Source organism: Anoplopoma fimbria, chromosome 1 (genome assembly GCF_027596085.1).
Source record: "Anoplopoma fimbria isolate UVic2021 breed Golden Eagle Sablefish chromosome 1, Afim_UVic_2022, whole genome shotgun sequence".
Lineage (NCBI taxonomy): Eukaryota > Metazoa > Chordata > Actinopteri > Perciformes > Anoplopomatidae > Anoplopoma > Anoplopoma fimbria.
Window position 1 is genome coordinate 10,228,769 of NC_072449.1, and position 25,830 is coordinate 10,254,598.

General features: G+C 40.8%; 2 protein-coding genes across 2 annotated transcripts in view; both read right to left on the reverse strand.

The window, feature by feature from the left end:
• The window catches only part of pid1 (phosphotyrosine interaction domain containing 1), a 28,239-nt gene extending 18,947 nt beyond the window's left edge, over positions 1 to 9,292 (reverse strand). Inside the window, exon 1 of the mRNA XM_054600069.1 lies at positions 9,156 to 9,292. Coding sequence (XP_054456044.1) covers positions 9,156 to 9,185 — 30 coding nt within the window. The 5' untranslated portion in view covers positions 9,186 to 9,292. The remainder of the gene's footprint in view (positions 1 to 9,155) is intronic.
• Positions 9,293 to 12,855: 3,563 nt separating this feature from the next.
• The window catches only part of dner (delta/notch-like EGF repeat containing), a 49,173-nt gene continuing 36,198 nt past the window's right edge, over positions 12,856 to 25,830 (reverse strand). Inside the window, 7 exon segments of the mRNA XM_054602988.1 lie at positions 12,856 to 14,110; positions 14,893 to 15,139; positions 15,429 to 15,560; positions 15,767 to 15,880; positions 16,006 to 16,128; positions 19,540 to 19,773; positions 25,046 to 25,159. Of these exon segments, the coding sequence (XP_054458963.1) occupies positions 13,999 to 14,110; positions 14,893 to 15,139; positions 15,429 to 15,560; positions 15,767 to 15,880; positions 16,006 to 16,128; positions 19,540 to 19,773; positions 25,046 to 25,159 (1,076 nt within the window). The 3' untranslated portion in view covers positions 12,856 to 13,998.

Below are 25,830 nucleotides of genomic sequence, written 5' to 3' on the forward strand. Positions count from 1 at the left end.
TGGCCGGTGTTTCCTGAAGTCGAGCAGAACCACATGGTGGATCTGGCCCTGTGGAATTTCTGCGCTTCCCGAAAAGTCAAGACAAAAATGAGCGACTAATGAAATCAGGATTTTCACAACTAAAGAAAAAAAAAACTCAGGCATATGGCATGTCTGCTGGGCTGAGGTCTACAGCTCTCCTCAATTATGAAACTATACAGCGCCAACAATTAGTCTGTGAAAGTATTTTTTTTTTAAACGGGGAAAAAAACTAATTTGCAGCTATTAATCTCGCCTGTTTGATCGCAGTTTCTATTGCAATACAATATTAACGGCTTTTGTATCAGTCTGAGGAATGCATTTAACTACACAGTGACCTGCTTTGACTTAAACTTGCAAGCCTTTTAGCCATGCAACCAACTGAAATACCTCAACAACTGTCATATGGACTGCTTTGAAATTTTGGTCCCCAGAGGATGAATCATAATGACTTTGATGATCTACCAGCATTGATCAGGTAAATCTTAAATTTATATAATACTTTGGACCAAATACCTGCAAAACCTGCTGCCGTGCATACTGCTCATTAGATTGCTAGCATGCAAAAAACGCTGCAACAACATGGTGAACATCTTAAACATTATCACGGCTTAATATTCACACATGGCATTGTTAGCATGCTAGCAGTTACCTCAAAGTATCACTGTGCCTTACAGGCTAACAGAGCAGCTATTGCTTCAGACCATGGGTCTTGTTTGTATTTGTATGCAAGTCCCTTTATTTCTCACCTTTATTATTATCCACTTTCTGTTTTATGCAGGTAAAAAAAAATGGTATTAACAGATGCTAATCTAGTCATCTATTCTAGTGCAAGAGTCTCAGAATATTTCTTAGAGTGGCCACTGTGCCTGCTTTGACAAATGCTTCCATTCACTTTTTTTTTTCTTTGGCACTTCAAAGCGGTTTTCCATGTTGGATCCGTCCATTTTTGAAACAGATGCTCAACATTTTTAGGCGATTGAAAACAGCCAGTCCTGCCAAAACCGGGTACCATCAATCTTCAGGGTTGGTTGGTTGGTTTGGCAAAGCTAAGAAGAACATATTCAATCAACTTCAAGAACTTGGTTTGGTGTCCAGTCTCTATATTCAACCCTGCTGTGTTGTTCCATAAAAAATGTACACACATTCAATTAGAAATATTCTTGAGGATTCTTACTTCCTAGCTTTGGTGCTTTGTATTCTGCCTCGTCAGTGCCTGTGTCAATCATCTGACTGCAAAAACCTGGCATTTGGCTATATTATGCCGCTGCTAACCAATTAATAACAATATTAGAGATGTCTTCATAACAATTATTATAATTTTAAGGTTTTCAAATTGTGCGTATACACTTAAGGACAATTTCATGCCATCCAACCCACAGTAAAACACGCAACCTGTTGGAACAGAAACCCCTGGCACACCTCCCGAAGCTAGCCTTCATGTTGAGGTAAAAGGCAAGGGGGGTGATGGGGGGGGTCTGCAAGGACAGAGGAAGATAAGGAGAGAAAAAACTAGGAACAGATGAAGGAGAAAGGAAGAAAATGCAAGATGGAGTTGTGAAAGTAAAGCCACATGTGTGTAAACGCTCGCTGACCTCCGCGTCAGCACTTTACAGCTTCCTGACAGCGGCTCACATTCCTGCGGTTGGCCCCGGTACGGAGAGGGGGGGGAGACGACACTGGCTGTGGTGGGCTTCCCGACTCCTCCACCCCCCACCAGGAGCAAAAGGCCTGAGAGGAGAGGGCCGCTTGTGGCGCAACGCTGGAATTCTATTCATAATATTTTCACTGCATTTTAATGTTTTTTTTTTATTTCTCAAGTCCCAACAGTCTCCTCATCAAGTTACTGCTGCTATTGATTCTATTTCTGACTTCAACTTGGACCTGTCTCCAACGTCAGCGCGGTGGGGACTGAGTCGGTTTTGAGCTGGTTACAAGACAAGGATCTGGTCCACACTTCAGACCTAAATGTCAAACAATGGCTGCTATCACAAGAAAACCACACATTTCTAAATAATGGTCCCCTTTCAGGATTATAAACCCTCTGAGGGGCCTGGTCTCCTGACTATATAAATGTTTGGTTTTAGTGAAAGCCTCTATATTTTGAATATTTACATCTGATTGACACCCTCAAATTAATTTTGATGTTACACTACTAATACACACAAAATGCTCAAAGCAGCAACTATAAGGGACTTGATGAGTTGCCAAAAATCCACATATATCAGAAATCTAATGGAAGTTACACAACTCTGCCAGAGGTTTGGTAAGTGACACCGAACACTCTCTTCCTTTGACAATTTCGTTGCCAGTGTTGATCTTCATTTGATGCCCGAGTCAATGAAGCCCATGACCTCTCCTCAGAACCGGGTTCCCCGTTTTGATGGAGTCAGGGGGAACATTTCTAAACTATCACTGAGATTTCTTTTTCTCATTGGATTCCAACAAAGACAGATGAATGATACATCCAATTACATATCTGTATTATATGACTGAGACTTTCTACTTTCAATCAATCTTCAATTACCGTTTTTTGAATTTGCTGTTTGTTCTGATAAGTGATAAAGCTACAGTCTGGGTCATTTTCAATCCACACAATATTTATTATGACTAACTATTATCTATTTATATTCACTAAGTTTGATTACTTCCACTCTTTAGATATTTAGACTGCTGTAAACTCAATCAAACCATTTGGTCATTTGTAAGCTAGTTATGACATTCACTGTCATAACAATAAAAAGGTCGACACATTTAGTAGCATGACTGTAACGCTAAAAGAATCCACACTGACTCATCAATGCCTGATGTGATTAACACGCGTTTATAGCGCCAAGAAGTCACTATAAAAAGGAATTTGGCTGGACAGTACCAGAACAACAATTCAGTTATTTTTATTTTATGGATTTCAAGGTTCATATTATATGTATCTGCTTAAAAACAGTACTTCCAATAAACTTTATCCAACATTTTTTTTTTTTTTAGGCCTAACTTTCTTTCCTGCGAGAAGTACTGATGTTTAGAAATTACCAGCGTCCAAGGTCAAATCCCATCAGACCCAGCACTGCCAGGTAATCCTGAATGATTGCTCTCCAAGTATGTCCCTGATGAAATCACAGGTGTCATCAACACAAGTACACATACCATAACAGCCTCTACCATTAAAAAAATAGTGAATTGCGCATTTAAAACATATTTAAATCCAGGACGTAAATTGAACAATCACGTCCATTGGAAGGTCAAGCAGACAGGCTTGGGAGAGTTTTGCCTCCTGCAGTGATGAGCTTAGCAGGTCACAGATGGAAAGTTAAGCTGTTGGCGCCCCTGAGGGAGCATTCTTACAGGATAGAGGTTCTCGGGTCATCCTCATGGTAAGACACTGCACAACAGGGTAAAAAAACAGACCTCTGTCACGCCTACTGGGACACACAAAATAGAGGCTACTGGGATGTGATCATGACCAAACAGTAGGAAACAGCTGGAAACAATGTTAAGAAACCAGCAGAAGCTAAACGGACGGATGATCTGTGTCTAAAGAGCATGGTAATCTGGAAAAAAAACACCGCTTTGATGCATAAACCGCTACTGGTTCATCGTGGTAAGTCATGTAACGCACATTGGGGAGCTTAACACAGACCTCAAGACCAAAACATTTTGTCAACATATTAACGGACACATCTGCATACACCAACCCGCACACACACACAAACGTGTAGCTAGCTGGAAGATGAAAGGGTGAGAAGAGCTCCGTTCCAGATGTTGCAGGTCCGTTGGCAGAGCGCAAGACAGTAGGACATCGCTGTTAGACATCAGCACATCGGTTCTGCATCGCATCTTTTGATTTGAAAAAGCCAGGCATGGTCCACTCTCAGAATCTTTTACTGTGCATTTCCCATGAACAAAAGAAAAAAGGTCAACAGGATATTCTGTATCACTGTCACCAGCCTGGCGTCACCGCGTACCACCAAATCACGGGTGGTCTACGTGGTCAGGAAGCCGTGTGACAGTAAGTGCGTAGAAGCCAGAATCTCGTGATTTTGTCTCAATAATTAAGTTGCACCAAACATCACACCTTGAGCTGCACATTGCTCCTCCTATAATAGCCGACAAAACGGAAGGCGCCCCGTGGCTTTTTTCTTGTAAACAAACTTCTGTTTACATTTAGTGATGCTCCTCAAAAGTTAATGCATGTATGCTTGAGGTCCAACAAATATGTTAAATGCATTTCCTTCCTTAAAAGAAAACCCCAAACAAAACATTTGCGAATCTGAACTTGCATTGTTTACATCCCGTTTGCTTGCTGGCAGTTTTCTTTTTCACCGCCTTTTGCTGACGCATTTCTACGTTTCTTGGGATGTTACTGCCGCCAATAATCATTGGAATAGTAATCAACTATTGTATAAGACACTAACCAAACGTGGACATACTCAAATAAACGTTGTCTAATAGTGCTACTTGTGGCCAAAACCTCCACATGATACCTCTTAAGCCGGAGCGTGATATTTTGCTTACAAAACAACAGGCATCAAACCACCGCCATTTGCCCGTAAGTAAACAGCACAGAGGCTGGAGTTTCACATCAAATGAATGGTTCAGAAATTTGCTCCTCAAAGCGAGGCCAGTTCAACCAACAAACCATGTCTTTCCAAACAAAGTCTTTACTTTGAAGATTAACAAAACCTGCGTCACTCTGGACAGACAACCAGCTCTATCCTGCCAGACGCCGCTTATACACACAAACACTTTTGAAGGAATATGCTTTGGCCCACGAGTAGAGCATGAAGAGGAGGCTCACTCAGCATGTGGTGGAGGTTACAACCTAAAGCCAAAAGTAGGATGCACCCCCGGTCCAGTTCAGTGCATGGTAGGGACTGGGCAGCGTAACTTTCTAAGCTGTCCCTCTACGTGTTTACTGCCTCCCCCTCTGATCCTGGGACAGTTTACGAGAGGATATATGTCTGAACCGGCGTGTGGGAGGGAGAACGTCAATGATCGGATGTCGTGATTGGTGGGTTACTTCGAAAGGAGGAAGCGGGTATTAAAAGTACCCAAACCTCAGACCCTGGGGGTGGCAATTTCTGTCTAGCAGTAAAAGCATCAACAACTCTGACGTAAACAATGAACCCACCGCAACATCTTAAGCGGCCGGGGCACATGAAGGGACCTGCTGATGGCTAAAACATGTCTTCGATTATCCACCTTCTGATGATGATGATGATGTACTAACCGATGAAGGTCATCAGGTAGCGGGCAGCTAACTAAACACAAAAAAATAAACTTACAGCATAGTTTCTGTGCACCACAGAGATGGAACAAACTTTCAGAGGATATTAGACTTGCACTAACTTTGACCACCTTTGTGTTCTCACCTTTGACCGAATCTTAAATATGCATCCTAAAGTATCTTGCCCTCCTATTCTGTAGGTTTCCATTCTTTTATTTTGCATTTCAGTGTTTTGGTGCGGTTTTTCATTCTTTTGTAATGCGTTATGTAAAGCCCTTTGAATTGCTTCTTGTATGAAGTGTGCTAAATTTTATACAAATAAAAATGCCTTGCCAATTCATTTTCTGAAGCTTGATTGATCAATTTGTTTTTTTATGCCACAAAATGTAGCCAATTTTTTCCTCTTTTAATAGTAAAAACTAGGAACATTTTTGAAATATTTGTGCGATTTTGTTGATTTTGTTGATTTTCCATCAGCACGTTTACCACTCAGGTGCAATTTTCCAATTTGGGGGATGTGGGCTAACTCCCCCCAAATTAGTTAGCCCACATCCAACGTGAGATTCTGCCCAAACATCAAATCAGAAGAGCTGAAAGCCCTTTGTTCACAAGAGGCAAATGGAGCTGGTTGAAAACAAAACAAAAAAGCGTAGAAGGAACCATGGGAATTTTGTGCCAGCCCGCTCGAGGATTCCTTTTTGCCACCGAGGCCACAGTCTCAACAACATAGTTGTGGCCACAAAGCAACCTCAGACAGACGAAGAGACAGACAGACTGACAGACATACCAAGGGTTTGAAACAAATAAAGGGAGGCAGAAATGGCCGCAGTAAAGTAAAAAAGACTCAAAGACAGTGGCTGCTTCCCACCATGTTTGACCTCAGTCAGCTATAACTGCACTGTCAGGTCCACATCTTTTTGTTTGCTCAGCCCTGTTTATCAGAGTCACACACATTAAAGTGTCAAAAGTGGAAACCATGGCTAAAGGAAAAGCTGCTGACAGAGCAAAAAACATGTTTAGCAGCTTTAGGGATATTCAAAAAGGAAGCATGTTGTGCGTGTGCGTATGCATGCTTAACCCGCCTGCGTACTTGCATATATCCGTGTTTGGCCAGACTACTGCGTATTGTGCAATCTGTCGTTGAACTAACATGGCCTCTGCCTGGGGAGGAAGGGCCCCCCAAATACTGATAGAGGCATTTAGACAGCAAGAGGTAAGACAGACGGGGAAGTGGAGGCAGAGAGACAGACGGACAGAGGGGAGAGAAAACCATGACGCAACACTGACACGCAGCATCGCAACAAAACACACTTCTGATTGTGAATATGAGAGCAGCTTGCCGTTGCTGATGCCTAACGCGAGCCACGACCTGCATCTCCTCACCCCCACACCTCCATCTATCTCCTCCCCCCACCCTCCCCTCCTCTTCCCTGCCTGAGCGTGAGACAAAAATGCAGCAAGACATCAGGTGTTGCTATGGCAACAGAGGACAGCACAAGTGAGAATAATATGGACGAGTGCCATAGTGAATGAAAACAACAAAACAGAAGATAATAAACACTGGTACATTCTAGATCAGCTTTACCTTCAGCTGTAGAAAAAACCCCACCATTCCTTACCCAAATGAGGCGGAGGGTACCAGCCTAAAGGACGACCGTTGCCACGGTTACAAAGCAGGCAAGGGGCAGGTATTGCTGTCGTTCTATAACCACTTTTCATTGTGAGGGTTTTTCATTCTTATACTATTATTTTGAACTATAACCTTTTGTTTACTGGTCCAGTAGATCCTGGCAGAGCATGTGGACCACCAGTAATTCATATGGGTTTCTACACAAAGACAGAACAACCTGGGCAGACTTTGTTGATCCAAATACTAGTAAGCCATTGCCATGCAGTGTTTCATAGTTTTGAAGTGGACAGAAAAAGATGCAAAACTGTTTGCTAACTTTGTGCAACAGCTGTTCTCAAGAAGGTCAACTTACAATTTCTTTAAACACACAAACTAGATTTTTTTTCTTTCAGAAAAGCATTGCACTTCTAAAAAGCGGGATCCTGCATTTCCCATAATGCATCTATGAACTCCCTATAAATGCTGATGTCTTTCATACTCCATTCCCCCCCCACCACCGTATCAGGCATCCTGTTTTCTTTTGTTTGTTTTTTTAATAGTCTCCAAGGCCAAACTGATGTTATTTTCTTGACTTTAGGAAGCGCCCTTCAGAAACACACTCCAACTTATCTCACAGGCAGAGTCGCACTCTCCATGCTAAGTAAACTCATCTTCAAGTGTCCCTCTTTAAAAGAAAATACACATACATGCAAAGGTTTCCGAATCTGGATCCAAATGGTTCTCAGGTGTTACAGCAGTAAAACCATATTTGTTCATTAACACAGAGAGGGTGCAACCCGTTCTGCACCCCCATAAGCTGTTGAGAATTCAGTGTCGCGCTAATGCACAATATAAAAGGATTGAGTAAGTTCACATTACCCAACATGACATATTCATTCATAAAGATCTGTTTTAGCACCAAATGTGTGGAAGTGGTGAACTGAAGATGGCAGTAAAATGTCTAAAAAGGCCTAAATCTAAAAACATACTGGGAACGTATTAGACTTGGTCAGACTACTAATTTTCAGCACATGGTTATATATGGTTACATACTAAGACCTGTGAATAAATACATAACCAATTGAACAAATACATGACACTTTGAGAGAAGTATCATCTGCAAACTTGCAACCGCGTGACGCTCCATGATGCTATTTCTCTGTTTAGTGTGGGGTTGTTGGCAAAGTGGAGTGACTGGAATGATTCACTTTACTCACATGCACTAGCCAAATTTACTTAAGCAGTGAGCCGTGGAAAATGTGAGATATACTGGGACTGAATGACACTTGTTGAGCTGGACACAGAAAGTCAGTTCATCCAATAATAATAAAAAATAATAAAACAAAATCACAGCACATTGTGTTCAATCAACCTTAAATCAATGACGGTTACTTGGATGTTTTAAAATGAATTGAAGAGTGGGGCAGGTCATGCAGATGTGTGTTTGACCCCACATCTAAATAAAACGTGATCCCATCTTCTTGATGCCTGGGCAGAAGAAGGGATTGTGCAAGTTGACTTGGCAGGCAATCCGCAGGGCCGACATCTGGAGAGCATTACGGCTGCAGGAGACGTGAACGGTGCACGGCTTTGCCCCCTGGATATCAAACTACGTGTCATTAACGGTGTTCCTCCTCCGTCCCTTAACAGGTCACTGGCGGCAGGTTATTTAAAGAGGGCCCTGCTCTTTTTTTTTTTTTTTTTTTTTTTTTTTTTTTTTTGTATTAATTTCAGACTGGAATGAAGAGTAAATCTGTAGATTAGACATCCTGATGTGACAAGGGGGAAAAAAATAAGAGTGACAACAGGAGGAGAAGGCCTGCAGCTGCACTCAGTGAAGGAAATGTTGCATGAAACAGGCCTGTGGGCCAAAATAGGCATTTCTACACATGCTTGAGTTCATTTAGAGAAAATATCCAGCACAGGAATGCAACGGGAGCTGCACATTTGGCTTGCGTAACGTGAATAGGTGCATTTAAAAGGGTTTTTTTTTTTTTTTTTTTTTTTTTTTTTGTTTGAGCTTAGAACGGGTTCCTCACGTGCAAAAGACGACGGTGCTCACAAAAACATCTGTATCTGCTCAGCACAATCGTAGCAAGTCTCTGCAGGCTGGAGACATGCACAGCACGGCGGGGTTTCAGTGACTGCTCACACCGCATATTTACTGCTGCCCCTGTCGACAATAAGCGTTTCACACACACACACACACACACACACACACACACACACACACACACACACACACACACACACACACACACACACACATACCCATACCCATACACACACGCACGAGGATCTTACCTGCAATCGCTCCGACGCGGGTTGCCACATATTAGCAGTATGCAAGGTTCTCCGTCTTCAACTACAGCTTGTTCTCTTTGCGTAGTCCGGATCACATCTGTTCGCTTTCCACGGGTTGCCTCTCTGTCCTCCTTCAATCTGCACTGGTCGGTAATGAAGGATGTGTTGCTCCGCCTGGCTGCAGGTGTCAGACCGGCCAGCAGGTGGAGCTACCTGCTGCGTGTGGTCGGCTATTGATGCTGCGTTCAGGTACTTCAGGAAATGGAGGCTGAGAGAAAATGTGCAATGTGCAACCATGATTCTATCATGCAGTGTTTTATGATGTGGGGTTAATTGTTTTTTGTTTCAGAGGGATTCAGAAAATATGCAAGTTTAAGCTTAAAGACATTTTAACAGTTTGATAAGAGAATGCATTCCACAGCAGACCACATGACACTAATACACTAATACACTGTGCAATACAATATTTATAATAGTTTCTGTCTGTATATATAATATTACTGTTGATTCTCTACTGTTCTTTACTGTTTTTTACTGTTTTTTATTGCTCATTTGCTTATTTATAATACTTATTTTGATCTTGTGTTTTTTATTTATTTACTATGTCTCTTGTTTTGCACTATCCTCTTTGCTGCTGTAATCCTGTACATTTCCCCGTTGCGGGACTAATAAAGGATTATCTTATTTTATCTTATTTTATCTCATTCTGTTATGCTTAATCCCACATAAAGACAACCATCTTTTTCTTCAAGTTCTCTCTTAAATCACCAATTACTGGTCTTTAAACTACACTAATCACAGAAAATTGCTTCAGACTCTTCACTGTTTTGGCTCTCATCAACATGGTTTTCTGCACCTATTTTAGGCAATAAAAAGAAAGAAAAACACCAGTATGCTGCCCAGCACCAAATTGCATACACGTAGGGCCTATCCAGTTAACAGAGTGGATCATTATTTACTTTACAAGCAACATGGAGACTAGACCAGAGTTAAAAGGAGACTAAATATTGGAATTACATTCATCATGTGGCCGGAAACACGACGCCAAATGAATGCTAATGTTGCTTCATGTCTGCTGGATTTGTGACCAGGCAACTGTTTGCCAACGCGTTTACTTTACCTTCTACTTTATATGTCAGTGATGTGTTTACAGCGGGTTCCTCTGCCCCCAAGTGGCCAAAAATAAATTGATGATGCATTAAGTGCATTTGTATAATGATAGAAAAAAAGCATTTTCTAAAGTAGAGCTGATGAGTAAGTCCAAGTTCTTTATATGGGGTCCACCCTTTAATATTCTGTGTCATATTTATAACTTTCAGAGAATGACTGTCCTCTCAGTGACACAGTGGCAGGAAATTAGAGTCTAAAACAGATGAGTAGCTAAATCCCCTGCTGACAATTTTGGGTGAAAACATGAAGAAAGTACCAAAACAATCTCTAAGATCTCCATTTAGTTCTTTTTGGTGATAACCTGTATTTACAGGTGTGTTTTTGAATCCCGTTTCCCAGAGAGCGCTGCTCGTGAATCAAGCAGTTTGTAATGCTGCAAATTCAGGGGCTTTCATCAGTGGGCCATAGGCTCAATCACCGTTGTGTTACGTCATTCAGTGAAAGATAATGATTTAATAGACATTTAAATGAAAATCAACATTACATTTTTTTTTTTCTTCAGCTGTACACATAAAGGCTCTGGTAATGATATTTAGCACCGTTGTAAATTTGACCTCAAAGTCTTAGAAGATTAGTCATCCAGACCAGAGTAGCCAGCCAGTGCAAGAATGCAACTAAAATGGAAATGATCAAATGAAAACCCAACATAGGACACGGCATACTTTCAGTTGCTAGTGGTAATGAAAATGTGGTTACTTTAAAACTTCCATTCATAATTCTCAAGTTTCACAAAGACAGCTAAGGACAAAGTCTGTGGTGAATTGCAGCAATCATGCCCACATATTTTAATCTCCTCAAGCTTCTCAAAATTAACTTGTAGAAAAACACTCAGTCTGCCTGACTGTTTTTGAAAAATGATTGGTTTGTATGACCTTGTTATTTTAAAAGTGCAGTCCGGGAATTCACTGAAGCATTATCTATAATTTTGTCAAGTGAATTAGTTTTACTGCTGCCAAAATGTTGTACAAATTGAACTATTTGATTATTCTGTGTTTTTTCTGAAAGTGATACTGATTTGTAATGAAACCATTGAGAGACTTGTTTTTGGACCCATGTTAAGCCAGACTGGGAGTACTCTGACCTTCTGGGGCAAACAGAGGTCAAAGGTCTAGCACATGGCCTCCAAAGCAGACCATAAGCAAAGGAGAGAGCCATCAATGACATCTGGTGCTCCTGCAATGAGTGTGTATGTCCATGTTTGTGTACACACACAGAATAGAAGGTGTGTTTAGCACCATGACTCCACAGTCTCGGTCTGTATTTAGAGGTGTTTACATAGGGAACATCTGGATAAAGCCTGAGGTCACTGAGGGTGTTCACATTATTTACTCCATAAAAGGGCTTTCCCACGGCTGACGGTTCAGTCTGGTGGGTTTGACCTTGGGACGTTCCTGAAAGACAGACGCTGTAGATACCTTTTCATTTTGTTTTTTACTTACATGAAAAAATAAATAGATCAGGATCAAAACAATTTGATGATTTTAGCCCCAAACTTTATTTCAACCTGGTGTGTTTTCCAATAATGTGGCTTTATGAGTCGTGCTAAATTTGCACTCTCCATTTCAGGTGACTTCTTTCTGTGCTTACTTTTAGGCAAACTCAGAGACAAGCTTTTAGTTACACCCCCAGATAAATAGTGACTTACATTTTCCGATATTGCTTCCTCATTTATCTTTTAAACTGATGTTAGGGTTTTAACTAGTACAATCAAGTCTGGGTGTCGAGCTAAATACATTATTTGGCACCGACCGAAATGTGACCATAGCAACAGGTGTTGATAACTGTCAAGTAGCAAACGCAAAAAGACTTATTCTTTCAGCAGATAGTACTGGATTTAAATTCAAATTTAGGTTTTGCAACAAACCCTTTTTTCAAAAATGTTATCTAAACATAGCCAGTTGTAAAAGTTTAAAGTTTAAAATGGCCTACATGTAGTTTCAAAGTAAAAAGTAAAATTGTTTTGTTTTAAGTACGGGCTACTGTATAGACCTTCTTCACAGCAGACATTTTGAAATGCCGAGGTAGAAAAAGCACAGGTAACACCGATTACATTAACGATGACTGAGTCCCATTAAGTGTTGTAGTAAGCTACTCCAGTGAGCCATGCAAGCACAATACCAGGGCCTCCACTAAGTGGAATGCAGCCTGTGCTTTACCTACTATGAAGTCTAAATATCTGAAATGAAAGAGGTCAATTGGCACTACTGTTTAAAACTTTCAGACAACACCCTGCCCCGAATATGATCCATGCAGTGCAAATAATAATAATTTAAAAAAATCATTGGGGCATGAGATGATTTGTTGACCCTGACTGATTGATTTGTGCTCATTCTACACACAATTGAACCAAAAACATAGATTTTCGGAAATTTAAAAAGCAATCTGCTACACTTGCTGTTGCCATGACAACAACATGTTCAAATGACACACACTAGGCGAGGGTTTGTAGATTATGTTCATTTGAATCTTTATTGTTTACATCATTCAACATAGATAATAGGTCATCATGTGGTTTAAAATGAGAGGAAAATAAACTGAGGATTAGCTGAGCCTGTTGGTAAAATATTGCTTGACCTTGAGAGAAACAACACAGCTGCACAGACAGAGAGGTTTCCATTGGCAGGACACAGAAGCACATTTATTCTGGAGTAGATGTCATCCCCTCTCAGTCTCCTCTTCCTCTCCACCCTAAAGCCAGAAACTTTTAAACACTGTCAATACTAGAAGTGAATTTGTTTACTAGCATAAACAGGTACTCTGACTAAAACCAACTACTGTTATGTGCATTGAGGAATATACCTACCTATTACCTTAAATATCACTGAAATACATACAGCAGGATGGTAGAGTCTCAGTACTCCAGTAAACCCACTTTCTCTACTATTCATAATACCATTGAGAAACTTGTATGTAAAGAACAGGACAATATGCAATTTAAAAAGAAAATGTTGTGTGACTAGTATTTTAAACATGTTTGTATTTAATCTTCTAACCACAAATTACCCCAAAAATATTTGGCACAATCTTGACGGAGAGAAACACAACTGCAATGAAAAAAAAAACTACAACAACCAAGTACAAAGGATTTTTAAAATAATTCAGTGAGAACATCTAATCTAACCATGCACGAAGTAAGGCAACCTACTGCAGATTTTTTTTTTTAGATATAGAAAAAGATACAGTGTATGCACCAAGAGGAGTGCACCTATTTCTACCACACCTGTAAGGACGGCTGTCAGCGCTGTCTGCTGAGTTTACACTTAGAAATGTAGGCTTTTTGGGCTGCTGACCTTGCCGACAGACAGACAGTCTGGTGCAGACTAAAGTCATCACTATTGTACAGCAGAGGTTACTGGTAGTGTCGCCCGTCATCAATAACTTAAGTAATGCAAAGTTTTCTCTTATGCTAAAGCCTTATTGTGGACCTTTGACAGGAAAATATATGTATCAAATTCCAGGTTTATTCTTTTTAAACTACAGTATGTCTTGGATTCTTTTTTCTCAACTTTACATTCAATTTTGTTTTGCTCTTGTTTTTTTTTCTTAAGAAATACTTTAAGGTTTATACTGACTTTCTGTATATATATGTATACATATAAATGTGTGTGCGTGTGTATGCACATGTGTACATGTGCAGTGTACAGCTTGTGATGTGTTGTTGATGGTTATGTTTTTACAAATCCTTCGTCTTGATGAGGGTAACCAAAGGCTTGTCGTCAGGACTGTAGTCTTCGTAGGCGATGGGAGTGGCGTCGTACATGGCGGGCCTGGACTTCTTGCCAAATCTGATAAGAAAGCATAAACAAAACAAATGCATCAATATTGAATCATCAAATAAAGTTTCTCAATGCAGCCCATGTACTTTGTTGGTACTCAGTTAGTGATAACGGTGACAAATAAAGAGTACATTAACCTTTATAAAAAAGGTCACTTCAGTGAATAAGTGTTGCACTTCTATAAAGTTAGGGGGACTCATAACAGATATAAAATGAAGGGTCAAAATATATGCAGCAGAGCCTGTAATATCTTAACTTTTTGCTTAAAAACCACTGGATCCTCACCCCTGCTCACCTCCCATAATGCAGAGCGTCTTTCTGTTAGACCCTCCCTGCCTGTTAAATGCCCCTGTGCTTTAAACTCAACATCCGCCGTTTGCAAATCAGGCTGTCTGCAAGAAATTCAAACTTTCCCAGCCCAAACCGAGATAATGACCACTGATAACATTTTCTCCCACGTTATGAGAGAAGAAAGTAAGCTATTTCCCATGTTTCTTAAACTGACGTGAGTTTACAGTTTATTCTTGACCTTGGAAACGACAATTTACTTATTTGCTTTTGTTTGGAGTTTTTGACTGTCACAAGGTCTAGAAGCTCCAGGAAAAAGGTAGTCAGTGGACTATGAGTTGAGATTGTGAACTGACCTTTATCTCTGAACTTGGTGCTTTTACTTACTTTTGCATTTTTTAAAGGAAATCTCCACTACATACATAAAGCTCTGACATTAATTAACACTCTTCCTGTGAGACCTCGTTGTCAATAAGTCAATATATTCAGATCGTGTGACTGACCTGGCGTGGCGGATGGAAGCGATGGCGTTGCTGAACTCGCTGTCGATGCTGCGGCAGTTGTAGAACTCCTGGTAGGCGTGGCGCGACGAGCCCTGGTACTCGATGCGGCTGATGCGGCAGATGCCCACGATGAGGATGATGAGCATGAGGACGAAGGCCACGCACAGCGCTCCGATGATGATATAGAGGGAGTGGCGGGGCATGTTGGTCAGGGTGTCCTCAGTGTGTGCTGGTTTCCACTGCAGGTCTGAGACGCACACACATAATGTACATAATGTAATGATTTACGTTAAGGGAAGTTGCATTTTGTCACGAAAAGGACAATGTAACTGATTATGTAAACAGATTTATGTCTCCGCAACGTGAGTCATGCACGCCCACACACACACACACACACACACACACACACACACACACACACACACACACACACACACACACACACACACACACACACAGAAAAGGCATGTAGCTTTCCTCTCGTGTCAGATTTAAGATTAATATCTGAACAGAGGTTTTGTGACAGACTGACTTACGGATCTCACAGCTGGGCCCCACCCACCCAGGTGGACAGTGACAAGTGAAGCCATTTGATTGGTCGGTGCAGGTGCCTCCGTGGTGACAAGGGTTGCTCTCACACTCGTTGATGTCGACCTCACATTTCTCCCCTGAGTGGACAGGTAAGGTTGTGTTCAATGACAACTATAGCGACACAGGCAAGAGCAGGAACTGAGGCTCACAGTTAGTGTGACGCAGTTGTTTACAAATCCAGGTTTAACACCCAAGAATTGTTATGCGTCACTATTATTTCATAACCCCTGTCATGTGATTCATACTAATAGGTAAGTGGTCTGATCATGGCACCAGTTCTCACCCAGGTATCCAGGTGGGCAGGCGCAGGAAACATTGAGTCCTGCACTCTCACAGTGGCCTCCATTTTGGCATTGCATCTTCAGACAGGGATCCTTGTAGATTTCACAGTGTCTGCCTGCACAAACACACACACAGATCATGTCCAATAAAATACATTGCACACAATAGTCTATGTAGAAGTAGAGCTAACTCACAGATGTGTTCCTGCATCTAGAAATAAGCACAAACTCTCATACATACCGTCAAACTGTGGCGTGCAGACACACTCGTAGGCATTGATGAGATCCCTGCAGGTGGCGTAGTTCTGGCAGGGGGCAGACAGACACTCATTGTACTCCTCTTCACAGTACAAGCCATGGTAACCTTAATGGGACACACAAATATATACAGTATGTAATGATGTAACAGTTGTTTAATAATTAATCATGTAATTTTGCTGATGAAACCAGAAGATGTTTTAACCTTGAGGGTTTTGCTGAAAATGCATGCTGAATTTGACTGTGATCAGCAGTTAGTGTAAGTCGTTAGCTTTTACTGATCCTACTTCTTAAAGGTTGTGGTGGTGGTGCTTTGGGACCTGCTTGTCTGTAAAACAACCTGGGACTCATCATGAACATTAAGATTAGTCATCACTGTCTCTTCCCCTATACTATTGCAGAAAGCTGTTTCCTCATGGAGCTCCACATTCATTTTTTATTTTCTCTCTTCGATACTGTGGTCTAAAGGAAAAATCGGACAAGAATGCACAAGACACAACTAACAGTGTGACAACACGTTTTTGGATTTGCTTAGATTAAATTAGTTAGCAAAGTGGGAATATATTGTAAAACCAGTATTTTGCCACTGAGTTTCAATAGCATTGGGCATCAGGTCAAATGACATGCAGTGCACTGTGTTTTCCATAGGATGGCAGCTGTGTACTGAGGCAGGATAGGCCTGAAACATCTGCAAAGAGTGTATGAGTAACAGACAAACAATTAATCAGTTTTTCAGATACTATTTTGCAGCTAAAAAGAAAAATACAAATTGTAATGTACAGTCTGTTTAACACGCACTGCTTAATCAGTTTGTGGGCTATTAGAAACAACTATTAGAAACGCAGGAAAGACTCAAGGACAGAATCAATGTCAGTGTTTTGTAAGTCATTCACTGTGTTTTTAAATCTGCAGTATTTAGGCAGACAAATAGTTGTAATGTATGTAAATGAACTGATAATTGGATGTACCTTCATATACCTAATCACAGTCACAGCTGCTCTCCATAGAAACACTCCACCATCTACGACTTGAGAACCAAAATCACCAGAGGACCGAAGTCTCTCGAGTCCTTCACACGACTAGTGGAGCAATCTGTTTTCATTAGCTCTGCTCCCACTTTGACTACATTGCTCAACCGGGTCCCAGTGCTGACAAAGTTTCAACAAAACCTCCCTGGGCCTTAGCTAGGATGTGTTTGGGGGAAGGAGAGAGAGAGGGGGGGGGGGAATTAATGAGGAACCCGGTTAGCGCCTCTAGGGTCCCGTCCGTAAAATGCCAGTGAAATGTCAAGTGCCTTTCCAAGACTGTCTGCTTTCTGTGGGCTAACTGGTGGGCTGGCAGCCTCTCCTGTGAGCTGGATTACAGCAAGCTGAAGGATGGATCCCTCTACGTATCAGCTCCCAGGCAGCCTTCTTTCAGACAGCCAGCAGGCATTTACACACACACACACATTAGCACACTTATTCATAAGCACACATACTACTGCATCCATGAGCACACACACACACACACACACACACACACACACACACACACACACACACACACACACGGACACACACAGACAGACAAACACTCATACCTCAGACACCAGCTGGCATTCCGATGAGCTGGAGAAAAGGTCAATTTTGGTCAAAACATTGAGCGCGTTTGTGTGTGTACACTGTAATGTCTGCTAATTACCAATCACCATTTCACCAATCCCATTAGACAGGGCGGTCTGAGCGGAGACATTTGATTGGATAACGGCATCTGCTCAACTAGTCACAGACACAGACAATTGATTGCGACCCGCACACACACACACACACACACACACACACACACACACACACACACACACACACACACACACACACACACACACACACACACACACACACACACACACACACACACACACACACACACACACACTCTCACACTTCACCATGACAACCAGACAACAGAGGATGAAAGGGGAATGAGGTGAGGTAAACGGCGGGAAGATAAAGACGATGAAGGACAAAAGGACAAGTAGAAGAAGAAAAAATATGAAGGAATGCAAAATAAAAAAAAACATAAGAATCAGGCTTAGGGGAAGAAAAAAGATATCAGAATAATTGGAAAGCAACGGACGACTGCTCTGCTCGCTGTGACATAGCAAGAGTGAAAGCATTTGAATAAACATGAAGAACACGACTCATGGAGGGATTATAGACTCAAAAAATAACTAAAATATTCAGGAACCTGTTTCTCAGGTTAGAAAAAGAGCTTAAAGAAAGCTCTAACATCATTTAAAACACAAATCAATAAGAGAAAGAACGACTCTGTGGTAATTCGTCTATGTCCTGCAGACATAACTACGATACCATCCTGGTAAAGACAACAAAAGAAGCTACTGTATGAATGGGAGAATCAAGTTAGAAATCCAGACGGTGAATAACTTACACATCTGACTGACAGATGGTATCAACGGAGAGCAGTAAGGGCACAGTGTCAAATTATGTTTATGGGCCACTGGGAAAGTCATCTATCTCACCATCGCTGCAAGGTAATTGCAAGACAGTAGATAATGATAAGTCATCATTCCACTCAATTGATTTCATCACAGAGGCATCGATGCAAGCGCCGCAATCGTCTCGTCTAAAAATAACTCATCATCCAGCCAGACAATATATATTTACTGCTACTCTTGAGTCTGAGCCCAATGCTAGAAGTCACCGTCTTTTACCTCCATGACTAAGCTTTATGTGCTGGATGTAAAGCCAGATTTAGAGTGGTGATGGCTTCAGAACAAGATTCAGAGGGTATCTTAAGGCTGTGCATGGATTTCTGAATGGGAGTATCGAGCAAGGTCAAAGGGGTCCCAAGACAATAGCTTATATAAAGAAAATGTTTTCTGGAAAGTCAAAGTTGCAAGTCTTGTCTTGATCAGGTTTATTTGGCTCTTGATTGTTTAAAGTATCTCCCAATATAAAGTCTGATCGTATATATTCTGTTCCTGCTTGACGAACATAAAACCTGCACCACAGGTTTCCTTTGACGTTTACCTATAGAATTTTGTCTGTAGAATATTTGAGGAGAGGAGTGTCAAGGTGGATCGGCTGTGAGGGGAAGCTTTGGATAAAAATATTGACAGGCTGTCATCTTTAGCATAAACAGAATGCTTCAGTTTAGGATCTCTTTTCAACAAACAGTCTTATTGAGATCCTTTTGTTAGACTCCTGCAGCGCAAACACTCAAACTAACTGTATGTTGAAAGTAAGTTGAGACTCTATCCAGTCCAATGGCGCATGTAAAATGTGACATGTAGAAAATTGGCAAGAGTTATCCAAGGCTTCATCTAGATTTGCAAAGTCCCTTTTTTTTTTTTTAAGCAGATTCTGTTCAACAAATAATTAACCACAAGGTGAGCTGTCCCACCTTTAACTGACTTTGGCTAAACTTGACTCTTGATCCCCACCGCACCATGACATCAGCTGTCAGCAGCACCCTGAGCCTTTTTTTTTATAAAAAACCTTACTAAACAGCTCACCTGGGACACACAGACACCTGTAGCTGTTGCCCACGCTGCGGCAGACCCCATGGGCGCAGGGGTTCAGGGCACAGAAGTCCACCAGCTGGGCACATGTCGGGCCGGTGAAGCCCGCTGTGCAGCTACAACCGAAGCCCATTGGGCCGGGACCCTGGGCGTAGCATGTCCCGTTATTGTGGCAGGGGCCGGAGGCACACGGGTCCACCTTCTGCTCACATGTAGCACCCTGGTAGCCTGCAAGAGAGGAGAGGAGAGGCAGTGATGACGGTGTGAAATACACAGAGCGAAATAGAGAGAAAATCATGGGAAACCAACACAAAAATGATAAAAGTCCTCATATGCCTGGAAGAAAACAGAAGTTCTGGAAAGCTGCCAGTCCCCTTGATTTTAACACAACTTGGTGACCTTATTAAATTGAAAATCATCTACAGAGCTGGAGTGCCAGAGACGCCCTCTTGCCAATCTGCAGATGTAACCCTTCTCAAATTAAGTCAATTCGATGCTTCAAATGAAAGTACTTGCAACACGGTGGGGAGAGTGACACAGCAGAGGTTGTGTTAATGTAGATCGAGTGGTGCAGGGCAATATGGGACATCCACTTTGGCATGGAATTGCAAAAGTGGATGTTCACTCAGACCGCCTCTGAATGCAAATAGGTTCAAAAACACACGTTTGTTGGTTACAGGGGCACACAAAGACACTTCGACTTAAATGTAGAGTGAGTTTTGTCTTTACTTTGATTTAAAAAATACATTTACACAAACTCAAAATAGGACTATTAAGGTAGAGTCTGTATTTTATATTTTAGAGCCTTCTCTTTCACAGTTTCAATCTTTTCAACCATCCGAGGGCAGCAGGAATCATGTGTTTGTTCCACCAGCAGCCTCTTAAGCCACTTAACTTAAGTGATGCACACATGCTTCATTCAGTGTGGGTACCTTAATTAAATCTCTTGGCTCAGCACGGGGGAGTAAAATTTTGTGCACAAAATATGTACACAAACTTCAGACACAAAATGTCCTCCTTGCACAACCAGTAATTTATTCCACATAGGTGGGCTGTCATGATAATTATGTTATTGACTTATCGTTTTAAGACATTTTAACTAGCTTGCAATTTTGCCAAGAGTTAGATAACAATATTAATACCCCTCTACTGTCTACAGGTTTAGTAGGCTATGAATTTACAGCCAGGAGGCAATTAGTTATGCTTAGCATTAAGACTGGAAGCACTTCTTAAATTCACTAAATAACACATTGGACCTCATTTGTTTAATTCATATATGAACAGAAGTGTAAACATGTTGGGGGAGTTATGTGCTTTAAAAGAGCCTGGTTAGCTGTTTCCCCTTGCTTCCAGAATTAATAATAAAATAAGCTAACAACCTGTTTGCTGTAAATTCATATTCTAACGGACCTCTCATCAGTTTTGCAGAAGCTGATGTGCGGAAAGTGACCACACAAAAAGATAATATACTGAGAAAAAAATACAGCACTCGATTTGAATCCGTCATCATCCACTACCCCAAATCACCACATCACGCTCTTTTGTTTTATCCCTTCCTCCTCGTTGTTAAAGACAAAAACAGACTGTTAAAGCAGCTCAACATCAATTGAATCGTTCCTGTTGACAGGAATGACTAAACTATTGTGTTAAAGGAGGGTGGTAGTGTTTCTGTCATGTTTTTTACTGTCTTTGTCGGCTGACTGGTTATGTGTTGAAGCCACTGGTTTCTTATTCAAGTCCCCTCATTAGCATGTGAGCCTCTGCTTTTCTAACCTCACCTCTTCATCTAAAAATAACTTCCTCCCCCTTTTCTTCACCCCTTCTCCTCCTCTGTCTTCCCCTCCCAATGAGAGCTTCTATTGTACTGCAGAGCAGAGAAAGACTCTACTGCTGTGTACATGTATACACTTTGCAGTAATACACAGTGGGTTCTCTGGTTTACAGTAACACCGTAGTAAATCCCTGTGCTGACTGCACACTCCATTGAGCTAATGAAGAGGTCTCTCTCAAGCATCCATTGATCTGCAATACTTTATTTCACTGGGTGAGGAAGACATTTATCATTCAAGAGAGGCAAGAGTAATCTGCAGCAGAAATCTCACCCAAATCTCTCTTTTCTCTCTATGTTCCCTTTTTCACTCATATCCCTCCTTCCACACGATGATTTGAATATATCAAATAGTCATAGTTTAATCCCCTGTTTCCTCTGTGTTCAGCTTCTTTGCTCTGTCTAAGAACTTTCACCTCTTGAGCTCAAACGGTTTCTGTTTATTTGTCTAAATTTCCACCCAAACAGGTACAAACACACATTTTAAACATGGGTGACATAGAGGTGTCTGTTCATTCCTGCAGTTAACAGTTTAAATTTAGCCCGCTCGCTCACTCCCCCGCCCTGCTAATTCTGACTGGAGGCAGTCACGGTACTGACACGTACACTTCCTCTTCTGTCGGCGTGTATAAGTGTGTCTATGTGTGTGTAAGTGAAAGAAAGGTTAACAATGTGTCAGTCTCTGTAGAGGAGTCAAAGTTGACTTGAGCACATCTGTGAAAATCCTATTTTTAAATGGTATTCCTACAGATTTTACCTCTTCATCACCTTACTTTGAACTGAGAGAAAAAATGGAAATAGTACAGACCTTCTTCAATGTCCAATTCTTCTATTATTCATATCAAATAAAATTTATTTTCATAATAAATTGTAAACATGAATTGCCATAAAGTCGGATTAAAGTAACATCCCAGAGTCCATTTAGTTTTTATATCTCTCTGAAATGGTGTTGGGTTTTGAGATATGCTGTTGACAGGGAAACTAACAGGAGTGAAAATATTACCTTCTATCGCTGCATGGTGAATCTATTTAAACATCCCTTCCTCCCTTCTGATGTAGCAAATGAAAATACAGCTTTTGCGCTCATAGTGATCACAGACTTGATGCATCTTTGATGACATCCGTGACAGTTGTCATGCCATCCATCATTTTATCTATTGCTTCTGTCTGTGCAGGAATATTGCAAGACAACATGGAGGTGTAATTTATGGGGGTGGGAGGTAGACCTGTATCTGAGCCTCTGTGCGTGTTCATTTGGCCGTTTGAGTGTGCTTACATTTCTTTACCTGTGGAGGACACTACTGTATAAATCAACTCCTAATTAGTATTAACTGTAAAGCATCATACTCTTTTCTGTCCTTGAGCAACATGAACAAACAGACAGAAAATATCTTATGACTTCTTCTTCCCCAAACAAAGACTTGGAATTAATGCTTGAGGAAGAACAAACTTTAAAAATAAATTGTATTCCCTTTTCTCTTTGGTATCTCTTCCTGTTTAACATACTGAAAGGATTTACACTAGAGATAGGTAAAGCATTCTTGGACTTGGAATGTTAATGAAATCTTTTTCTGATACAAGATGAAATGTTCTCTTGAACTTGGAAACATTGCATTACTTAAAAAAATCTCCTATACAGTAAAAAAAACAATAAAAAACATGTTTTTTCGATTATTTGCCTGGAGGCTGTTTGCATTTAAATATTCCTCCCTTGATGTGTTCATCAGTATGGATTCACATCTCTCCTCATCTCTGTGTGCTTCTCCAACACACACAAGCTTGTTATTGTCACTAAGGAGGACATTCAAATGACTTACAGCTATTCTTTCAAGTCCCACCCCACCTATTTAGCACTCTTACACCTTCACCTCAAACTTACCCGTCCTCATGATGCACAGCGTGACTGAATGAACAGATTTATGAAAATAGTTTTTTCTTTCTTTTTTTCTTTATCTATATGTGTTTGTTCCTACAGGGGTGTGCGAATGTTGTTTAGCATCCTGATGCAATTATTGATTGTTCATTTGTTAAACAGCATGCGCTATTCTGAGACATCCTCTTCTATGGATTTCCCATTTTGAGTTTGTATGAGTGGAGCGTTTCTTTTTCCTGGTCAATTATATTCCTGCTCATCTTGAAGTTCTCCTTTTATTATTTGATTATTATTGGTTTTCATATGTATTAATGTCTGCCCGTCCAGGAAGAGGAATCCCTCCTCAGCTCACTCTATTCGAGGTTTCTTACATATTTACCAAGCTAAAGGTTTCTTTTTTTTCCTGTCTGAAGTGACAATCAAAGGACAGAGAGTTCGTCTGCTGTAAAGATTGTAAGGCCCTGAGGAAAATTTGTGATTGGTGATATTGTGCTTTATAAATAAAATCAACTTGACTTTCTGTATCTTTTCCAAACAAACTGCTTAAATATTTCAAGCTGTTCATACTGCAACATTAAATCACTTTCTCAGCACAAATTTTATCATTCTGAGTAAGCCATGATGGTGTGACAGTGAGCCAGCATGCACCATACTACGAGTCTGAAAATGAAGACATTGTTCATTTTATTATTTATACTTGTGCTTTTCCTACTGTTACATCTAAAAATGTCTTCTGTGAAAAAGACCTATGGTTAAAAGATTTATGAAATTGCAAAGTTGGACATGTTTTCTTAAATGCTGTATTAGTCACTTTGGTGGTTAAACAAAGAAAAATGGTCCAAGGCAGTCTTACAGATTGATTTACCTCGTTGCTTCATGAAAAATAAATGCTCAGAGGTAATTTGTCCAAAAGGTCCCTCAGACCCAGAATTATCTAATAAACTAATGACATTTTTAAAAGCCCTCTTTCAACAAACTCTCCCAGCACTAATATAGAAGTGCTGGAACGGTTCTCGCCACCCTTTCTCTCATTTAATGAGAAATACCTACGTCAAAAGTGGCGGATTATGAATTCCTTTCCTCATTGGAAACCTCGTTTTTCTTGGCGGCTGCAGATTAACAATTCAGTCAGGTGTTGCAGTGTTAGTAAAACCTCCTACAGATCGAGAATGAAGTGACTGCTGGGAGCTGTACCCGGAACAATGAAACAACCTTCCCGCCAGCTTTTACATCCATCTGCTGATTCTTTATTCATGAGGCCAGATCCATTGTTATCTAATGTTTCCCCCTGTATTCTGTGAGTGAGTACACACTCCGTTGCCGGTGTACGTTAATCACAAACTAGTGCGCTTTTGTTGAGAAATGCTGTTTTGGCAGAAGTTTTGCGGTCACAGATTTCCCCAGAGAGGCTGATGCAGGTCGCTGAGGCTATGAAGACTAATTAGGATAGAGGAGGAAGGTTTAAATTAAGCATCTCAGTGGCACAGATACTGTTAAACACACAGACACACAGAATGTGTAATAACTGGAATCAGACAGCTGAAAAATACTCACACTATTGCAGTATTCACACACTTTTTCTGTCTATATGTCCCCCTCTGTTTGTTTATTTCAGTAACATTAACGTTCACATAGAAACACAAACATCACAAGCTGTGGGATTTTTGGCAGAAATGCTTGTGTCATGTGTGTATTTAATTTCCTTCTAAAATCTTAAAATTATAATACTGTGCACTCACATCAAAGCAAGAAAAGATCAAACATATTGATATAAAAATGCTAATAGATTAAGTTCCTACCTTCTGGACAATAACACCTGGGCCCGGCCAAGCTGCTGAAGCAAGTGGCTCCATTCTTGCAGGGCTGAGAGAGGCAGTGGTCAACCAGCAACTGGCAGCGCTCCCCCTCATAACCTGAGAGAAAACACAGTTTATGATCAGGCTACTTTATTTATTTCATTATAATCAGTCAAATGCAGCTAAATGATCTGTTTAAGATTGCGCAAAACAAAGCCAACTACCACTAAACAGGAGAGTCGTGACAAGAATTCAAAAGTTGGACTTGAGGTGTTTTGCTATTTTTTACTTACTTTTAAAATGTCTGAGTAATGAATGATTTTTTTTACTTGCATGTAAATGTATGTCTATTGTTTATTCTAAAGATTTTTTGGGGTGAACCCCAGGAAGAGAGGCAGCTGATGGGGATCCACCTAAAGATATACAGAATAATGTACAAAAAAGTAATAAATGCTTAATTTGAGCTACGTAGTTAAACTAAATGAACTGTCTTTTCTCTGTATACATCTTTTTATCCTGTTTAGTTTTTGTCATCAGCTGGCCACACAGGGCTCGTTAGCACAGTCCCCTAATGGGGAATGACAGGCAATCAGTGGTCACCTCTGACATTTACCTTCCTACCAGAGGCCCTCGCTTCAAGTCCCTGCCCCTTAAATAAATCTGACAAGGCTAAAGGTGCAATACGAGCTCATCTCTGTTCCTGTGCACTGATTCAGAGATTTTCTAAAAACAATGAGAGAGGGCTCCATTTCTTACACCTGCACAGCTCTAATCAACCAAACCAAGAC